General features: G+C 36.6%; 1 protein-coding gene across 1 annotated transcript in view; it reads right to left on the reverse strand.

Moving 5' to 3' along the window:
- The window catches only part of b4galt2 (UDP-Gal:betaGlcNAc beta 1,4- galactosyltransferase, polypeptide 2), a 157,366-nt gene that overhangs the window by 74,770 nt on the left and 65,162 nt on the right, over positions 1–17,434 (reverse strand). Inside the window, exon 3 of the mRNA XM_067362831.1 lies at positions 8,028–8,263. Coding sequence (XP_067218932.1) covers positions 8,028–8,263 — 236 coding nt within the window. The remainder of the gene's footprint in view (positions 1–8,027; positions 8,264–17,434) is intronic.

The following is a 17,434-nucleotide window of genomic DNA, read 5'->3' on the forward strand; positions in this document are numbered from 1 at the left end:
AAACTAACTTTGGCTTTCATGTATCATTAAAACCTGCTTTATACACAAAAAAATAAACCTATCAGTATTTAACTTGTTAAGGCAGAATGTGTCAAACCTCCTGAAGTGGTCAGACGTGAGAAGAACTGAGGTAAAAAACAGGGCTATCCGACCGGTTCACCATTCCAAAGCCAACATTACAACACTCTTGGGACACGACAGCATTTATCCGGCGGCCCAAATATCTGAAGAATTAGCACATCTTCCCCCAGTCCTGGGTAAAGCAGCCTCACTTAAAATCATTAAACACTCCAGTGAGCACGATACATGAAGTACTCCCAACTGTCATCCTGCAGAAAGTGTGAGAGTGGAAGAGGAAAAGACAAACAGGGAGGGAGAGTGAGACGAGAGAGTCCTTATTGACCTGCCTTAAATGGTTTTTATTTTTTCAGCACCTGTCACTTTCTGTTGTGTTCACATTATACAGTGTGTTTTCTTGTGGGTGATACTGATGAGGAATGACTCGACATAGTCAGTGTGCAAACCTTTTAAAGAAAACCTGGCTGAACTCAGCGTCTGTCCTTTGCGTTTACTGGATGAGATCCAGCGAGATTCAAACTATTTCAGTTGGACAGCAAGCAGCAGAGGTCACAGCAATGATGAATCGTCCTCATAAGAGTCACTGATCTGTGACCATCGCTGCTTAAACAAAAGAGTCAGCAGGGCAGCTTTCCTGCAGTAATGCAAATCGTTTGTGAACATGTGAATGTTTGAAAGGAGAAATCTATTGTCATAGAGGGCACTTTTAAAATAATGCTCATTATTTTTCACTTCAATCTAATGAGACTGTATTTTATAAGCTCTGACTCTAGATTGAGAAAAAAAAGAAATAAAGGTTTATATGCACTTCTGTAATAATGTGATAAAAAGGAGTATTGTCATTAAAATGCAGTGCCTGGGGAATTTAATAAAAACAGATTTTCATAAAGTTGTGATTTCATGAACTGCACGTTTCTGTGAAAATGGTTTGTTTTTTTAACATTATTACATCATCTAGAGCAGAATTTGACAACCTTAGGGATAGTTCACCGAAAAATTCTGTCATCATTTACTGACCCGCATGTTGTTCCAAACTTGTATGACTTTCTTATGTGGAACAAAAAAGAAAATATTTTAGAAAACTGTTAAAGTCAAAGGGTTCCAATGATGTTTTGACATCCCTGAGTTTCAAAATATCTTGTGTTCCACGGAAGAAAGTCATACATTGATTGGAACGAGGTAAGAGTGAGTAAATGATGACAGAATTTTCATTTTTTTGATGAAAAGTATGGTTTTGTCTGCTTGACACAATATGAGAAAATAAAATAAAACTTTTTATAGAAAGGAAAAGTTGAAAATGGGGAGGAAACTGGGATAAATGTGACCCGCTCTGGCGAAACGAGTCGGAAGTCGCAACGTTCTATTTTAAAGATATGGGCCGATAATGTGGAAAAACAATGAAAAAATAGTTTTTTTTTTTGTGTGTTTTTTTAAGCTAATTTCAAAGAACAGACTTTCAAAAATAATCTCCCAAAGTTTCGTCATCCAGATAATTGAGTAAAGGTATTTAAATGGCTATTAAATTTGACATGGTTTTACCGTTTCGACTGACAGGCACGCGATTGTTCCAGCCATCCTCCTGTCAGACTAGCGCTTCAGACAGTCCTTCAGACTGAAGTTTTCGTGAGGATTTATAGCTTATGGACTGTTTTGATTTTGGTAATTACATCTAGAAAGGTAAAAGCATTGATGCCATCTATAAAAGAGATATATGAAAGCGAAACGAAAGTCCAGTGAGGGGGACGTACGAGAGGAGACCTGCGCTTTAATTGGTATGTGTATACGGTAATACTGCATTTACAATGCTTATCAGTGGCATGCACTTTGATCGTGAAAGTGAAAGTGCCCTTTGCGGTCGCATCGCGGTGCCCCCGTGTTCCCATTTCTCCCGGTGTGAGCTCCAGTCCATTACAATTTAGAGCGGTTAAGGCCCGGGTATATTTCATTTCCCACGAGCCTTTTAAAGAAACTCCTTTGGCCATGAATTAATTAATTCAAATAAATACTTTAAAATAATTGGAGCTTCAGCCTGGTTTAATAGCATTTTTATATATATATATATATATATATATATAAATATAAAATGTCTTTGGTCAAATTAAGCTGTAAAATAAATAGTTTATCCCTCTAAATGCAATGGATTTTGAAAGATATCAACAAAAAAACGGGCAAAAAACTTTAAAAGCCATTTTCTCAGGTTTTCAATTGGAAAAAGAGGGCAGACAACCATAATTCAAATGGGTATATCTTTAAAACCATTCAAGGTATGACTTTGACTAGAATATCATTTTAAAGCTTGTCTCATCTTTCCATTGATACCAAAATCTCAATTTTGAAATTTGGGTCACTGTGACTCATTTTGCTGGATCAGGTCACAAATATAGGTAATTTTATAATGGCAAACAGGCCAAAACGTTTTTTGTTTTTTGTTTTTTTTTACATGTAAAATGAAGCAAAAAAAATAAAAAAAATAAAAAAATTAAAAAATTTAGCAACAAGATGATAAGAAAAGCCTGTGGAATTGGACATTTAAACATGTCTGCAGATCTCTGTATAGACGCCTCAGTTCAAGCGGCAGCATGGAGCGCGAGAGAACGTGATCATCTCTTCCTCTTTAATACTAGTTACAGAATAAACATGAATGAACATCAGAAGGTATGTTGAAAGATACAATACAACTTACTGAAACATATAATATGTTGGGTAATCACTCAATCAGTCGAAAAAAAATTAATAAAACAGCTTGTAAACACTATGTGATGTAGCATTTCCCTCAGGCGAGTCCACAGCTTGTTATTTTGCCAGAGAAATGCGAAACTCTTTCGCTAAATATATGCACTATATTAGCCTATATATTCATTATATTTTACTTAACTTGTTAGACATCTTATTTTTTTAAAAGTATGATTATACTTATACTTGTTGTTGAAATTATTATATTTCAACAACAAATTGGAATAAAAACAATTTTATATATTTTTTTTAGATTTAGAAGTTAATGCAAAAACTGCCTTATATGCAGTTTATAAGTTTGCATACAATTTGTTATTTGAGTGTTTATTATATTTAAAGGTGCCCTAGATTCAAAAATTGAATTTACCTTGGCATAGTTGAATAACAAGAGTTCAGTACATGGAAAAGACATTCAGTAAGTCTCAAACTCCATTGTTTCCTCCTTCTTATATAAATCTCATTTGTTTAAAAGACCTCCGAAGAACAGGCGAATCTCAACATAACACCGACTGTTACGTAACAGTCGGGATCATTCATATGTATGACCCCAATATTTGCATATGCCAGCCCATGATCGAGGCATTACACAAGGGCAGCCAGTATTAACGTCTGGATCTGTGCACAGCTGAATCAACAGACTAGGTAAGCAAGCAAGAATAGCGAAAAATGGCAGATGGAGCAATAATAACTGACATGATAACATGATATTTTTAGTGATATTTGTAAATTGTCTTTCTAAATGTTTCGTTAGCATGTTTGCTAATGTACTGTTAAATGTGGTTAAAGTTACCATAGTTTCTTACTGTATTCACGGAGACAAGAGCCGTCGCTATTTTCATTTTTAAACACATGCAGTCTGTATAATGCATAAACACAACTTTCTTTATAAATCTCTCCAACAGTGTAGCATTAGTCGTTAACCACGGAGCACAGCCTCAAATTCATTCAGAATCAAATGTAAACATCCAAATAAACACTGTACTTACACGATTAGACATGCTGTATGATGAACACTTTGTAAAGATCCATTTTGAGGGTTATATTAGCTGGTTGAACTTTTTTTTATGTTGTTTAAGGCAAGCACGAGCTCTTGGGGCGTGGAGCACGGGATTTAAAGGGCCACACACCATGAATCGGCTCATTTCTAATGATGCCCCAAAATAGGCAGTTAAAAAAATGAATTAAAATAAATCTATGGGGTATTTTGAGCTGAAACTTCACAGACACATTCAGGGGACACCTTAGACTTATATTACATCTTTTAAAAAAAAGTTCTAGGGCACCTTTAAAAATAATTAGCAACTGAATTTAGGCTAATAGTTTGGGCTCTGAACCTTTAATATTATAGTAATGTGCAAGTAAGGGCTCCCTATATAATTTACAGCATTAGCAGAGATATTTTTTTTATCCTTAAGGAACTTTTAATTATAATTGAATTCATTTAAAGACAGAGACACAATTTGTTCAGTAAACTACTTTTTAATAATAATAAAAAAGCTATTTTGTTTAGTTTTCTCCCCCTGCTATACCGAACCGTACCAAACCGAACCGTGACTTCAAAACCGAGGCACATACCAAACAGTCAGTTTTGTGTATCGTTACAGATGTATGGATAATGACGATCAACACATTGAAGAACATTTCTAAACTGCACTTTATATCAAAACGATTAAACCCACAAACTGGAGAGACACAAACTTTTGTTACATAACATATGTAGTGCTTTCAAAATTGAAAAGGTCCTGTTGTCTTTGTCTACTAATGGTAGGTAAACCGGTACTGGATGTACCAGCTACTCCAATGTACAGAAATGCACTCATTTAGCAAACATCTTTTTCTGAGGAAAGAGCAAAACACTGGCCTTCAGCTCATTTTGTTCAGTTATACTGAGCTGAGCACGGAAATTTACTGTTACTGCTTGCTTAATGAAAACGCAGAGTGCATAATGTCACAATTGAGCGTGTATGTGCATATGTTGTGTGTACCTCACTGCTCAGCTCTGACAGCGCAAATAACTAGCTACACATTTTACATTTTTGATGAGACCCCTCAACTCAATTTGACAGCACTGCTTGAGGAAACAAAACAGACGCGCAAACATGAATGTTGGCATATGTTTTATTAGGGTGTCTCTGAAGGCTTGAGTTTACTAACAAGTGTTGAGTCAGAAGAGGAGATTTGTGTGATATGAGATGGACTTCAGAGACTTCAATGAGTTCAAATGTGGATAAGTAAATTCTATAATAATCTACCATTGAAGAAATTTATTTACAACCTTTATGTCACCCAAAATCCAACTGCAGCTACAGGCAATTTGTCTCTTCAAACCTCACCAGAATGAGCAAGATATACGGACAGAACGCATTCTTAATTTAAAAATGTATGGAATAAAAAGACTGTCAAAAATAACGTGCATAAATCAAAAACATACATGCATAATTCTAAAAACTTGAAAAATTCTGAGCATAATCGTGACTTTAGATTCTAAAATCTATGATCAAAACAGATACAGATACAACTTTTGAAATGGAGAACAAATGAAAGGAGCAAAACATTCTCAAAGTGCCTTTTAAAAATGTTAAAACAGTTGTAAACTGTTTTTAACTTAACACTCATATCAGGAGATGCTGAAAAAATATGCAAAGCAATGGCTAAATAGAATTAGCCATTGCATTGCATCCAAGGATGTACTAAACAAACAAAACAAAAAAAACTGACAATAAAGACATTTATGTTATAATTTTTTTTTTACATTACTTTTCACTTTTATTGAATGTCCAATTGTATTTATAAAACATACTGACATCATTTTTTAATATTCTGCTATAGTCAAATAGCAGTCAGTTAGTTTACACTAGTCTTCATCTGAGGTCTTTTCTCAGCAAATACTGATTTATGCTGTTAATCATGAATAATTTAATAGACTTATCAGCATATCCTGTAATTAATTCAATTAAAATTTGTAATCAATTGACAACACCAGCTAAATCGATTCATTTTATAGTTGTCTGTGATTGAGCCTGAGAAAGATCCAAATGCTTTACATTTTAAAACAACGCCAACTGTCACACAGATACTAAAGACCGCACAAAAAACGGACTAGTTTTATGTCCCTGTTCAGTGGTTTTAAATCTTGGAGATAACAAAGGTCAAAATGTGCAGATGAAAATCAATCTGTCACATATTTGACCTGCATTTAGTGATGCGATGGCTCGAAGAAAGGGAAGGTAACCTCAGCCCAGAGTTCAGCTCATGCTCCATCCATTACAGACTCTTCGCCCTTATTTGTTACTCCACAGATAGATCTCTCAGCGCTCACCGCTCGACAGGTCACATCATTACTCTGCAAACTTTGAAGATGGATAGCTGCAAACTTTTGATTGCACTCATTAACCCAAACAACACAGGCCTAGGTAGACAACAATGTGGCAAGCAGGCTAATGATTTCTCATGGCCTTGAACATCTCTGCCGCCGCTCCAGGGTCACTCCACACACAGAACAACAGACTGATGAAAGAGGGGGAGTTGGAAGAGAAGCAATGCTTCCAGCTGTTTTCACAAATGGTTCGATTGCTTGGTCCAAATCAGAGTTCAATCCTAACTATCTTCCCCTACCCCCACAGATCGCTTTTTTTTTTGTAGTATTTTCCAAGATGTTGGAGGAGAAAATTAACTGCCATGTCTGCCTCACTGAAAAAAAAGTTGCCAAAATAGCAAAGTAAGCAAATGTAACCCCTCAGGTCCTACTCGCCCTGCTCTAGGGCTGCCCTCGACTAAAGATTTTTCTAGTCAACTAGTAGTCGTTCATTTAAGCGATTAACCGACTAATCACACGTGTATATTAATAAGCCATATAAATCATAATAATGAGCCTTTAATTGCCCGTATATAATACATAGCCTAATCAGCGCTCAAGCGCACGCATAAAGCTTGCCACAGCGCACCGGCAAAAAGTAACGATTATGAATGTGTCATGAAAAAAGCAAGGAGACCGTCTAAACATTTTAATAAATTATTGATAATGTTTTCTGTGTTTTTGGCTGCAGAGATTAAGTCGATGATGCTGACTCGTCATCTCCACAGTAGTGGACGTGTCGATATGCACATTTCATACGGATTAGATAAACTGAGAATATTTGTTTTCCACTTGAATTGGTTGATAATCGCTTGACATTTCAAGATATTTCTCATGTCTGTGAGGCAAGTATACAGTTTTGGTTTACAGTTTTGAATGATGTATTACCCTTATTGTTACTGTTGTTAATGTTACAAAAATGACTGAGTATTTTAAGTTGTTTCCGCTGTTATCAGGTAAAAATGCAAGTGATCGCGCCGGCACCTCCATGTCTTACAGTAAGGCCGTGTGTCCACCAAAGCATTTTAAGCCAGCTGAAAACAATTGAAAACAATTGTGAAAATACGCTAGCCTCAGAAAAAAATGCCTTGGTGGACACACGGGCTAAGCGCGCTAATACTTCAGCTTACACACTCCGCACAAACAATGTGCGCCTAATAATAGAGCATCCATTTAAAGCTGCTACTACTTACATTTTTCAAATGATAAGCTATATTTGAGGTTGATTGATGATAGGGGAACGTTTAGATTTCCTCCCCGACATACTGCCGTTAATGATCTGTCCCTCACGGACTGTGTGACTTTGCCACAAGGGGATTTTTTTCTGCGACTAACAGACTAACACAATTTTTGGTTGACTAAGACTCATCTAGTCAACTAACGATTAGTTGAATCCAGCCTGATCCGTGCAGGCCTCAAACCCAGGTCCCTGCCATGAGAGGCGGGTGCACTAACAAGGACGCTAAAGACCACAGTCTCTAACGTCAGTCGCTAGTGCGCCTCTTGAGATCAAGTGAGTGAGGCTTACCTGCACAACTCTCGCTGATGGCCTCTGTTACATACATATATATAATATATAACCAAATATATGAGTTCCAAACAACAAAACAGATATCTGATAGCAAATCTGGCGAAGATTAGCAAACAAAAAACACAATATATTAATTAATTAGCTATTTCTGCACAAAAGCAGTTCCAATTCACACTGCACTGACAGACGACGCCCAATGGCAACAGACACTTCGTCAGCTTTTGTTGGATCAGTGCGTTACCCCTGTGTTGACATAGAGGGATCATATGGATTCAGGTCTACGTCAAAAGCTCAAGTGTCCTACACAAACACACATACACACACACTAACCTGGTTGATGATATAGATCCCATAGTCGATCTTCTGTCTGCGCAGGACTGGGTGCAGGTAGTGAAGCCAGTATTTCAGGTGGTTGTCTCTGTGCCTGAATGGGATGATGATGGCCACCTTTTGTTTCGGCCGGCAATCCGAAGGAGTGTATTTTCCCCCTTCTGTCACATTAGGGTTCTCTCTTTGCACCCGCTCGAGGGTTATCTGTGAGCTGAATTCAATGAGGAGACGCCCCACTGCAAAGCAGAAAAGAGGGTCATGAGATCATATGAGAAGTTTCAACAGCATTACATTACAGCAGAGTGCATCAGAGAATGATTTAATTTAGATTATTACAATACAATCATTACTAACTGTCTGTCCAGCAGAGGGAGTGCAAACATTTCTTTGAGTCCCTCTTCCTCTTCATTGATCCACAGATCTTAAGTTTAGACAACCAATCAATAAAGCAGAGTAAGGCTTGATTACACGTTCACACAAAGACTTTGCACAAGTCTTAAAACTAAAAGATTTCGTGACTACACCTAGCCACAATCTAATCCCTATTTGCTGGTGAACTGACGTAGTTTTGGCCGCAGGGACTTCAACAACACTCATTAGCGAAGGAGTCTATGCTGCTACTGAATATGTATGGAGGGCCATTTTTAGGTTACAACATGATGTTTTCTCATCTGATCATAAAGACTCATTCTGTCTAGGAAAATCTAATGCACAGCAAACCAGCTATGGTAACTGAATCAAGTATGGTAATGAAGGAAAATATGAGATTAACATGTCTAGATCAGACACAAGCATGCTACCTTTCAAGGGCGATTGAGTTTCTTTTATCCATGATCTGTAAATCAGCAAAAGCAATGGTTCTTAAAAAACTGTGGTCCGTGAAGGATTTCAAGTGGTCTTATAACATTTTCAAGTTGATTGGCTAATAACTAGGGCCAAAAATAAAGCTAAATTAACAAAATAATTAGACTTGGCAAGCAGCAATGAATTCATTTTAACACTGAGTTGAATCATTAAATCAGCTAATAGCAATGAATTAACAAATTGTGTTAACATTAATTTGTGATAATTTGTGTGGTAAAGTGTTTCTGTTGTCTCACTTCAGTTTAGGTTCATTAGCTAAAAGTAGCAGTCTAATTTCACTTAAATAAGAAAAAAGCAGGACAATTCTGGAATGGTAAATGTGAGGCTATTTCCCAAGGATACACAAAACATCAGTACCATATTGGTTAACGGATAAAACTGATTTAATTTAATAGACACAGTCAATATTGAATATATATTGGCTATTAATTGCCTTTTTTAAAATTATGCTTCCTATTTTTACTTTTAGATTATCTTTGCTGCCATTTAAAACTTACTGATTTCACTGAGCTAACCAGGTTAATTTGTAAAAATACTGATAATTTAATATCACTTTGGCAAATCTAAAAATTGATATGTATTTTTTAAACTAAACATTATAATTTTGTGTTGCATAAATTCGCTTTTGAAAAAGCACTGAAAGACTTTCTTTTTTACAGTTTAAACAAAACAGTACCATATATTGATAAACAATTATCAACTTGTCTGTATTTTGAATAGAAATTAATACTTTTCTTCAGCAATGATGCATTAAATATATCAAAAGTGACAGTAAACACATTTATAATGTTACAAAAGATTTCAATTTTAAATAATGAACTTTCTATTATTTAATAAATTACATTTTAAAAATATTAAAATACAAAACAGTTAATATAAATTATATTTCACAAGATTGCTGTTTTTACTGTATATTGATCAAATAATTGCATCATGGGTGAGCACATGAAGCATAAAAAAAATTATACTGACCCCAAACTTTTGAACAGTAGGGTATAACAGTATGTATTTCATACAGTATACAATGTACAGTGTAAATCTAAATTCTAAGTAGATCACAGACAGTGGTTATTAGAGATCAAACATCCAGCACCTCTGTGAAACCTGACCCTTCGACACCTGGAAGCCTTATGGAGCTTACAGAAATTGAGCTGACCCTGGCAGCAGCAGCATCACATCCCTTTAGATGTGAAGAACAGCAGCTTTGTGTAAACTGCTAATCTATTTTGGGAGGCAGAGGACAGGTCCGGTTAAAAATACATTTAATGTTGATTGTATGCACCTGTGCTCGTTTCCATATCAGCCACATCATTAAAATAAGCAGCAGCAGGTCTGAAGGGTACAGCAGGGCTTTTTATGGATGTAATTGAGACACTGTGCCTGTCCGGAGATAAAGGTACTTGTCCTTAGAGGACCTTCTGAATGCAAGATCAGTGTTTTTATCTTTAGCATTCATTCAATCATATTGGTTGATTGAGACAATTTCATATTCAGATGTTTATAATAACATTACCTATCTGTGTGTTGTATTATCCTCATCCTGTGCTCACTCCGATTGTTTCCATAAATAAGCTATAATTGGCCGCTCCTCATGGACACAGAGATATAGAACGGAAGAAAAAAGGGTTGTTGTGTCCACTTTCTATGAGACGCAGCAGCCTCCAACCTAATTACAAGCCCCTTCTTTCAATAAATCCAAAGTGTGCCGTCACCGTGTGCCGTCCCCCCTATCTCTCCAAAGGTCCCTTTGAAGTGATCTCTACAAAGCCTCAATGGATCCAGCTACTTCTAATTAGCAGCGTTATATGAGTAAGGCAAGCAGTCAAGTGGCAGCATGGAAGGCAATGGAGAGAAAGTGGTCTAGAGAGATGAATACTTTGCAATCTGAACACCTGCAATAGTGGCTGGCTGCTCACGTACAGAGTGTTCCCTGCACTCTGATCGCAAATGACTGAGGCCATTGATAAGATTGGAGGAGGTAAACAATTGCCTCCGGTTCTTCCGCCGCCTCGTCATAACATGTTTAGTGTGCAGCCCAGTCTCCGCTTCAGTCAACACACCCAAAGATTGTCTGATAAATACTACAATGAAAAGAGCAGAAATACACCACTTTCAATCTCACTGACTGGCTACTATGTTATGAATGTGAATAGCACTATGGTAGATTACATACAAAGAGTTCAGATGCAAAAACCGCTATGTCCGTCTGAAATGAGCATTTTTTTTTTATCAGGCTCCTATGTTTAGGTTCAGTAATTTCACTTTAATGGCAATGGTTATTAGTCAGTTAATGAAATGCCTTGTTTTAAAAAATGTCACTTTAGTCAATTCATTGGTATTTTACATATAGGCTTTTGCTGTAAGTACAAGTGTGTTTTTTTGTTTTGTTTTTTTGCAAAAACCTCTAAGTCTCCCTCTTTGGACAACAAGACAGTCTGATGTCCATTTCTGTCAGTTTTACAGCAGCAAAATGAACACTTTTGTGTTTATTTGCTACTTGCAAAATCTTGTCAATGCCACTGTAACGATGGACAAAACATGATAAAAAAACTGTGCAGCTCGGCAATTGAAAGCCGGCTCATACGCACACTGTCATTCATCTTGAAATCATGTGATTCGATTTGCATCTTCCAATTGGTTCTTCTGTGAACTTAGAGGCTTTTGCTGACTAAGGGAAGTGGCGTTTCTAGGTTTCTGTCAACAAGCTGGTATTTCTGAATGGGATGACGCTGGAATTTAGTGGATTTGAAGCGAAAGTATTTGATGAGCTATGTGCGGACATTTGTTCAATATCATTATCTCGTTTTTGACAGAGGTGGCATTTACTGGCTTTTGCATCTGAACTCTTCATATATACCTTTAAGTAACCTTTAAATTGTATATATATATATATATATATATATATATATATATATATATATATATATATATATATATATATATATATACACTACCAAAAGATTGGGATCGGTAAGATTTTTAATGTTCTATAAAGAAGTTTCATCTGCTCACCAAAGGTGCAAATACAGCAAAAACAGTAATATTGTGAAATATTATTACAATTTAAAATGACTGTTTTCTATTTGAAAATATTTTAAAATGTAATTTATTCTTGTGATGGCAAAGCTGAATTTTCACCATCGTTAATCCAGTCTTCAGTGTCACATGATCCTTCAGAAATTGTCAATTTGCTGCTCATGAAACATTTATTGTTTACAATTGTACAAAATATTTGTGTACACTATTTTTTTTTTCAGGATTCTTTGATGAATAGAAAGCTCAAAAGAACAGTGTTTATCTGAAATCTAATCTTTTGTAACATTATAAATGTCTTTACTGTCACTTTTGATTGATTTAATGCATCCTTGCTGAATAAAAGTATTCATTTCTTTCATTTCTTCTCAAAAAAATAGCTTTGTATTTTAGATAAACGCTGTTCTTTTGAACTTTCTATTCATCAAGGAATCCTGAAAAAAAAAGTACACAACTGTTTTCAACATTGAAAATAATAACAAATTTTTCTTGAGGAACTAATCATCATAATAGAATGATTTCTGAAGGATCATGTGACACTGAAGACTGGAATAATGATGCTGAAAATTCAGCTTTGCCAACACAAGAATAAATTACATTTTAAAATATTTTAAATTGTAATAATTTTTCACAATATTACTGTTTTTACTGTATTTTTAATTAAATAAATTAAGCCTTGGTGCGAGAACAAAACTTCTTTTAAAAACATTAAAAATCTTACCGATCCCAAACTTTGAGCGGTAGTGTATATATATATCCTCAGCCCAATCAGAAGAACCTATATGTAGGAGCCTGATAAAAATGCAAATTTTAAAGAAAAACAAACATCAGACGGACTTAGAGGCTTCTGCATCTGAAGTCTCCATATATATATTTTCACTATTACAGATTTTAAATCTTCATGAATAGATCTTCAGATTTACCCAATTCCCAAACCTATAGAAAATAGCATTACCCTGTTGGACACCAAAGACACTGGCCTGCCTTAAAGGGCCTTTGACTAAGTGCGTCCAACACGTCATTATATAATATCAGCCAGGCCAACATAGGGGATGAGCCCGAAGAAACTGTAATATTCTGTACTGTAGGTGCCTCACAGCACAAAGGGTTTATTACATGGATCTCTTGGCCACACACACTCGCTTATTGGCTTTCTTACTCTAATTCTGTCTCTATTCCCATTCCACTTTCTTCTGACCCCTGCAGAGCTCTAGCATGGCTCTCAGGCCAACAGCCAACAAAGTTACGCAACATCACCACAAATAATAATGTAGGCAGCTGGAGCACAGGAGAAAGGGAGAGAGAGAGGGAAAAAAAGAAAGGTGAAAAACATACTGTACTGTAGAGAGAATGGGAGTTTGAGAAACAAATCCTGTCAAAAGCACAACCACTTCAACACCTCACAAATGACACTCACTGGGTCATCGTTGGAGGGAATGTCTCGCTTTTCCTGTTAAGATAGGACATTTGTAGTATCCGTAAAATCTAGTTAACTTAAACTGGGTTCAAGCTCAATCCAATTATTTCTCTTTACTTTGACACCTGCTGTGATGCTCAAATCCAAACAGTGAGAACATCCTTCAACCTTTAACACAGGGCTTTTAGCCAAACACGAAATACTCTGATCTAAGAGGAGGGGATGATTTCTGCAGCTAAGTGCTTCGCCATTTTCTGTTACATGTCACATTATGTTATTCCTTATTATTATATATATATTTTTTTTTTATCTTTTTGTCATATTCTTGTAGTGACTTCTAAGGAATAGTTGAAAAAATTTAAAGGGGACATACCTTGAAAATCTGACTTTTTCTGTGTTTAAGTGCTCTAATCGGGTCCCCGGTGCATCTATTAACTCAGAAAACGTGAAAAAAGGACAACACAGTAATTTTGTTTTGGCAAGCCTTTCTCTGCAAGCATGTGAAAAAACGAACCAGTCAGATTTCGCTCTCCTAGTGATGTAGGAAGGGGATCTTATTATAATATTACCGCCCATTAATCTGCACGTTTCCACCCAAGGCACCGACATTTTGTTTTCGCAAACAAAAACGGTGTGCCAGTTCTAAGGCCATGCCAAAAGTTCGAGCAAAGCATGCTAACTGTTCTGTCGTTGGCTGCACAGATGAGCACAGAACACTATTTAGAGTCTTGTTAGCTTGGTTAGCCTGAGAGTTGACCCTGGCAAGCTCAATTCCTAAAAAAGAAGCATTTCTGTCCGAGTGATATTTTGAAAAAAATATTAGACCGTTCACAGCATTTGATAGCAATCATAAACATTAGCCTGGTGTGTATGGCTCTGTTTGGCAAACAGGTACGCTATGTATAGTGGCCGCCCATACAGTTTTTGCACAAAAGATTAACATGACGGCACATGCTAGTTGATGAGTTGAATCAACTCCACAGCAACTACATAAATCTACTAATCATTCAGAAACATCCAGTTGCATTTTAAAATTTGTAACTTCTTCCTGAGTCTCTCTATCAGTGTCCGACTAATGTAAGGCTGAACACCGTTACTGACAATTGTCATTTTGTCTGCGTGAGATTCTCCAGCTTTGTTGTTTTTGATGAGCAACGAGAGCACAAACTGTTAAAGTTTTTGAAAAGCGGGCAGGGAGTAGCAGCTCATTTGCATTTAAAGGGACACACACAAAAACGGCACATCTAAAGCACAAGCACAGCAAGCTAGCTGTCAGATGGCACGTTTTGAGAGTAGTAAACAAACTACTCTTTCACGTTTTATTGTGTTTAAACCATAGACTGTAAAAAAAGATGGACGACGCAACGCCGCTTCCTTCCATTGTATTGAACTGAAGCCAAAACGGACGCTGATGGGCGCTGACACGTTATGCAAAAACGTCAGTTTGGAGCCTGGGCATGCGCAGAAGGAATCGTCAGTGGAGCCCGGAGGCGGAGTCACGGTATCAAACTTCCGCCCAGACGACTGCGTCATCATTGATGTATTTTAAATAGGCTATATAAACTATACGTAATTTAAAATTCTACCTATAAAATAATAGCCTATTCTGTTTCTAGAGCAATAATATTTTTGAAACAGCAAATTCAGTAGATAAAATCAATATAATATGCCACTAGAAACAACTCTAAAATGTCAGAAACGGTCCTGCCATTTTAAATAAAATGTTTAAACTAACGTTACAGGAGATCGATTGCTGTAGACAGTTCTCTATAATTAATTAGACTAGGCTTTCATTAGTTTTATCCTGCTAATTATTATTTTATACCCATAAAAATAATTAGTAACTGCCAGATAACGATCACCTGCTTTTTTCCATCATGGCTAACGTTAGGCATGTTATCTTAACTAATAACGTTTATTAATTAGCTTATGAAGTCCACATTTAACGTTACCGAGAAAAGCTCAGATATCCGTCAGATCCTGTAGGTCGGTCAGTACAGTTTACTGCTGAACAGCTCAATTTGTTGGTGTGAAATAACACAGAAACTGAAAATTAATAGTTATTTATTTATCTTCACTCTCCCCTCGAAGCTCCGACAGTCCTCAGAGAAGCTGTCAATCAACTGTAAATCACGATGACACGACCCGTTTCTATAGCACCAAATTGCTAGCTAAAATCAAACTTATCACAAAAACGAACAACTGAATATAAATCAGCGTGATAACAACTACCTTAAATGACCAGAACCATCTTTCGGAAAATTTTATTTGAAGCATAATTTATTTTTATGTTTTAACTTAAGTCTCATTCGTCTGCATTGAGCGGGCGGGGTTTATGACCTGTACTGTGTCCAGCCTCCAAGGGGCGATCAAAGAGCCCGCAGCTTCACTTTTCAGGACGTATGAGGCACACCCGGTTTAAACTGTCAAAAATACACAAGGTTATGTCAAAATACACAAAGTTACATAAACACCGTCAGTTTTGTCTGTAAACAGTCTGTAAACGTAAACAGCAGGGACAGAAATCGCATATGTAAATTAGCTCTGTTGCGCATTCCCTTAAAAAATAAAACTAATCCACTGCATCTTCAGCGGCGCAGATGTCGGAAGTAAATGAAGACTGTTATCGTCACCCTTACATCCAACAACCTAACACCTTAATTGCTTACAAGACATCATTCTTGTCACTACAGCTGCTCAGGCATCGAGACAATGGTGGACTGTGTACAACTCGCTCAGGGCAGTCTATGCTAATACGGCAGTGTCTGTCAACAGTCATGGGCGGGGCCTGTATAAAGTTAAGTCACTTTGTACAGAATCTGCAAACAGCTTGTTCTGAGACACTGCTCATTATTTTTGAGGATTAAAAAAAAGGAGTGCGTGGATTCTTATCATTATAGGGTGGTTGTGTACATACACTGCTGACACACATTTATGTTCAAACATCATTTAAAAGTGAAATTGCATAACAGGTCCCCTTTAAATATAGTAATCAATTACTCACCATCATGTCAAACTGTATGACTTCCTTTCTTCTGCAGAACACAAAAGAAAATGCGTTTTTTTTTTTTTTTTTGTCCACACAGTGAAAGTTATTAAGTCCAGTGCTGTTTTGAAACCCACTGACTTTTGTAATATGGACAAAAGCATATTTTTTAAGATATGTGAAAATATTTTCTTTTGTGTTCAGCAGAGGAAATAAAGTTCGGAATAACATTATTGTGAATAAAGAATTTTTTTCTATCACTTTAAATACACAAAAAGAAACATAAAATGGACTGAAACCAATGGCAAAGTAACATTGTTTTACTCTTTTATACAAACTACTGACTGTATAGCAGGCTCCTTTCAATTTTATTCCAATTTAATTCTACTTAAATGATTAGCTCACTTTACAATGAAAATTACCCCATGATTTACTCACCCTCAAGCCACCCTAGGTGTATATGACTTTTTTTCTTTCAGACGAATACAATCTGATATTTATAATCTCCCTGATGCTCCAAAGCTTTATAATGGCAGTGCACGGAAACCTAACCAATCAAAAAAGTGCATCCATCCATCCATCCTAAACATACTCCACATGGCTCCAGGCGGTTAATAAAGGCCTTCTGAAGCAAAGCCATGCATTTGTGTAAGAAAAATATCCATATTTTACACATTATAAAGTAAAATAACTAGCTTCCAAAGCGTAACAGGCGCGACATCAGTTTTTTTACTCTACAGTCACATACATACAGTCATTTAGTCAAGAGAGGATGAAAAGTGTGAGTAGTCACAGCAAATGTTTTTAAGACACCCTGGGTCATTCCCGTGTTTTACGGATATGCCTCCAGCTATGGTGATGGAGTGTTGGCCGCCCGGTGAACTACACAGTAGAACCACGTGGCTGTAAGTGACCACTGAAGCAGAAGAGAGAGAGGAAGAGGAAGAGGGAAAAATGAACAGATGGAGGAGTCACTGAATATAACACTGCATGCTGAGAGCCATGAGAAGTAAAGCAGTGGAGGGAATGATGGTGGGGAGGAAAGACAGAGAGAGAGAGAGTGGGAGGACAGAACTGGAGGCGAACAGTCGGAGAGACAAAAAAGAG

This window comes from Chanodichthys erythropterus, chromosome 16 (genome assembly GCF_024489055.1).
Source record: "Chanodichthys erythropterus isolate Z2021 chromosome 16, ASM2448905v1, whole genome shotgun sequence".
In the NCBI taxonomy this organism is placed as follows: Eukaryota; Metazoa; Chordata; class Actinopteri; order Cypriniformes; family Xenocyprididae; genus Chanodichthys; species Chanodichthys erythropterus.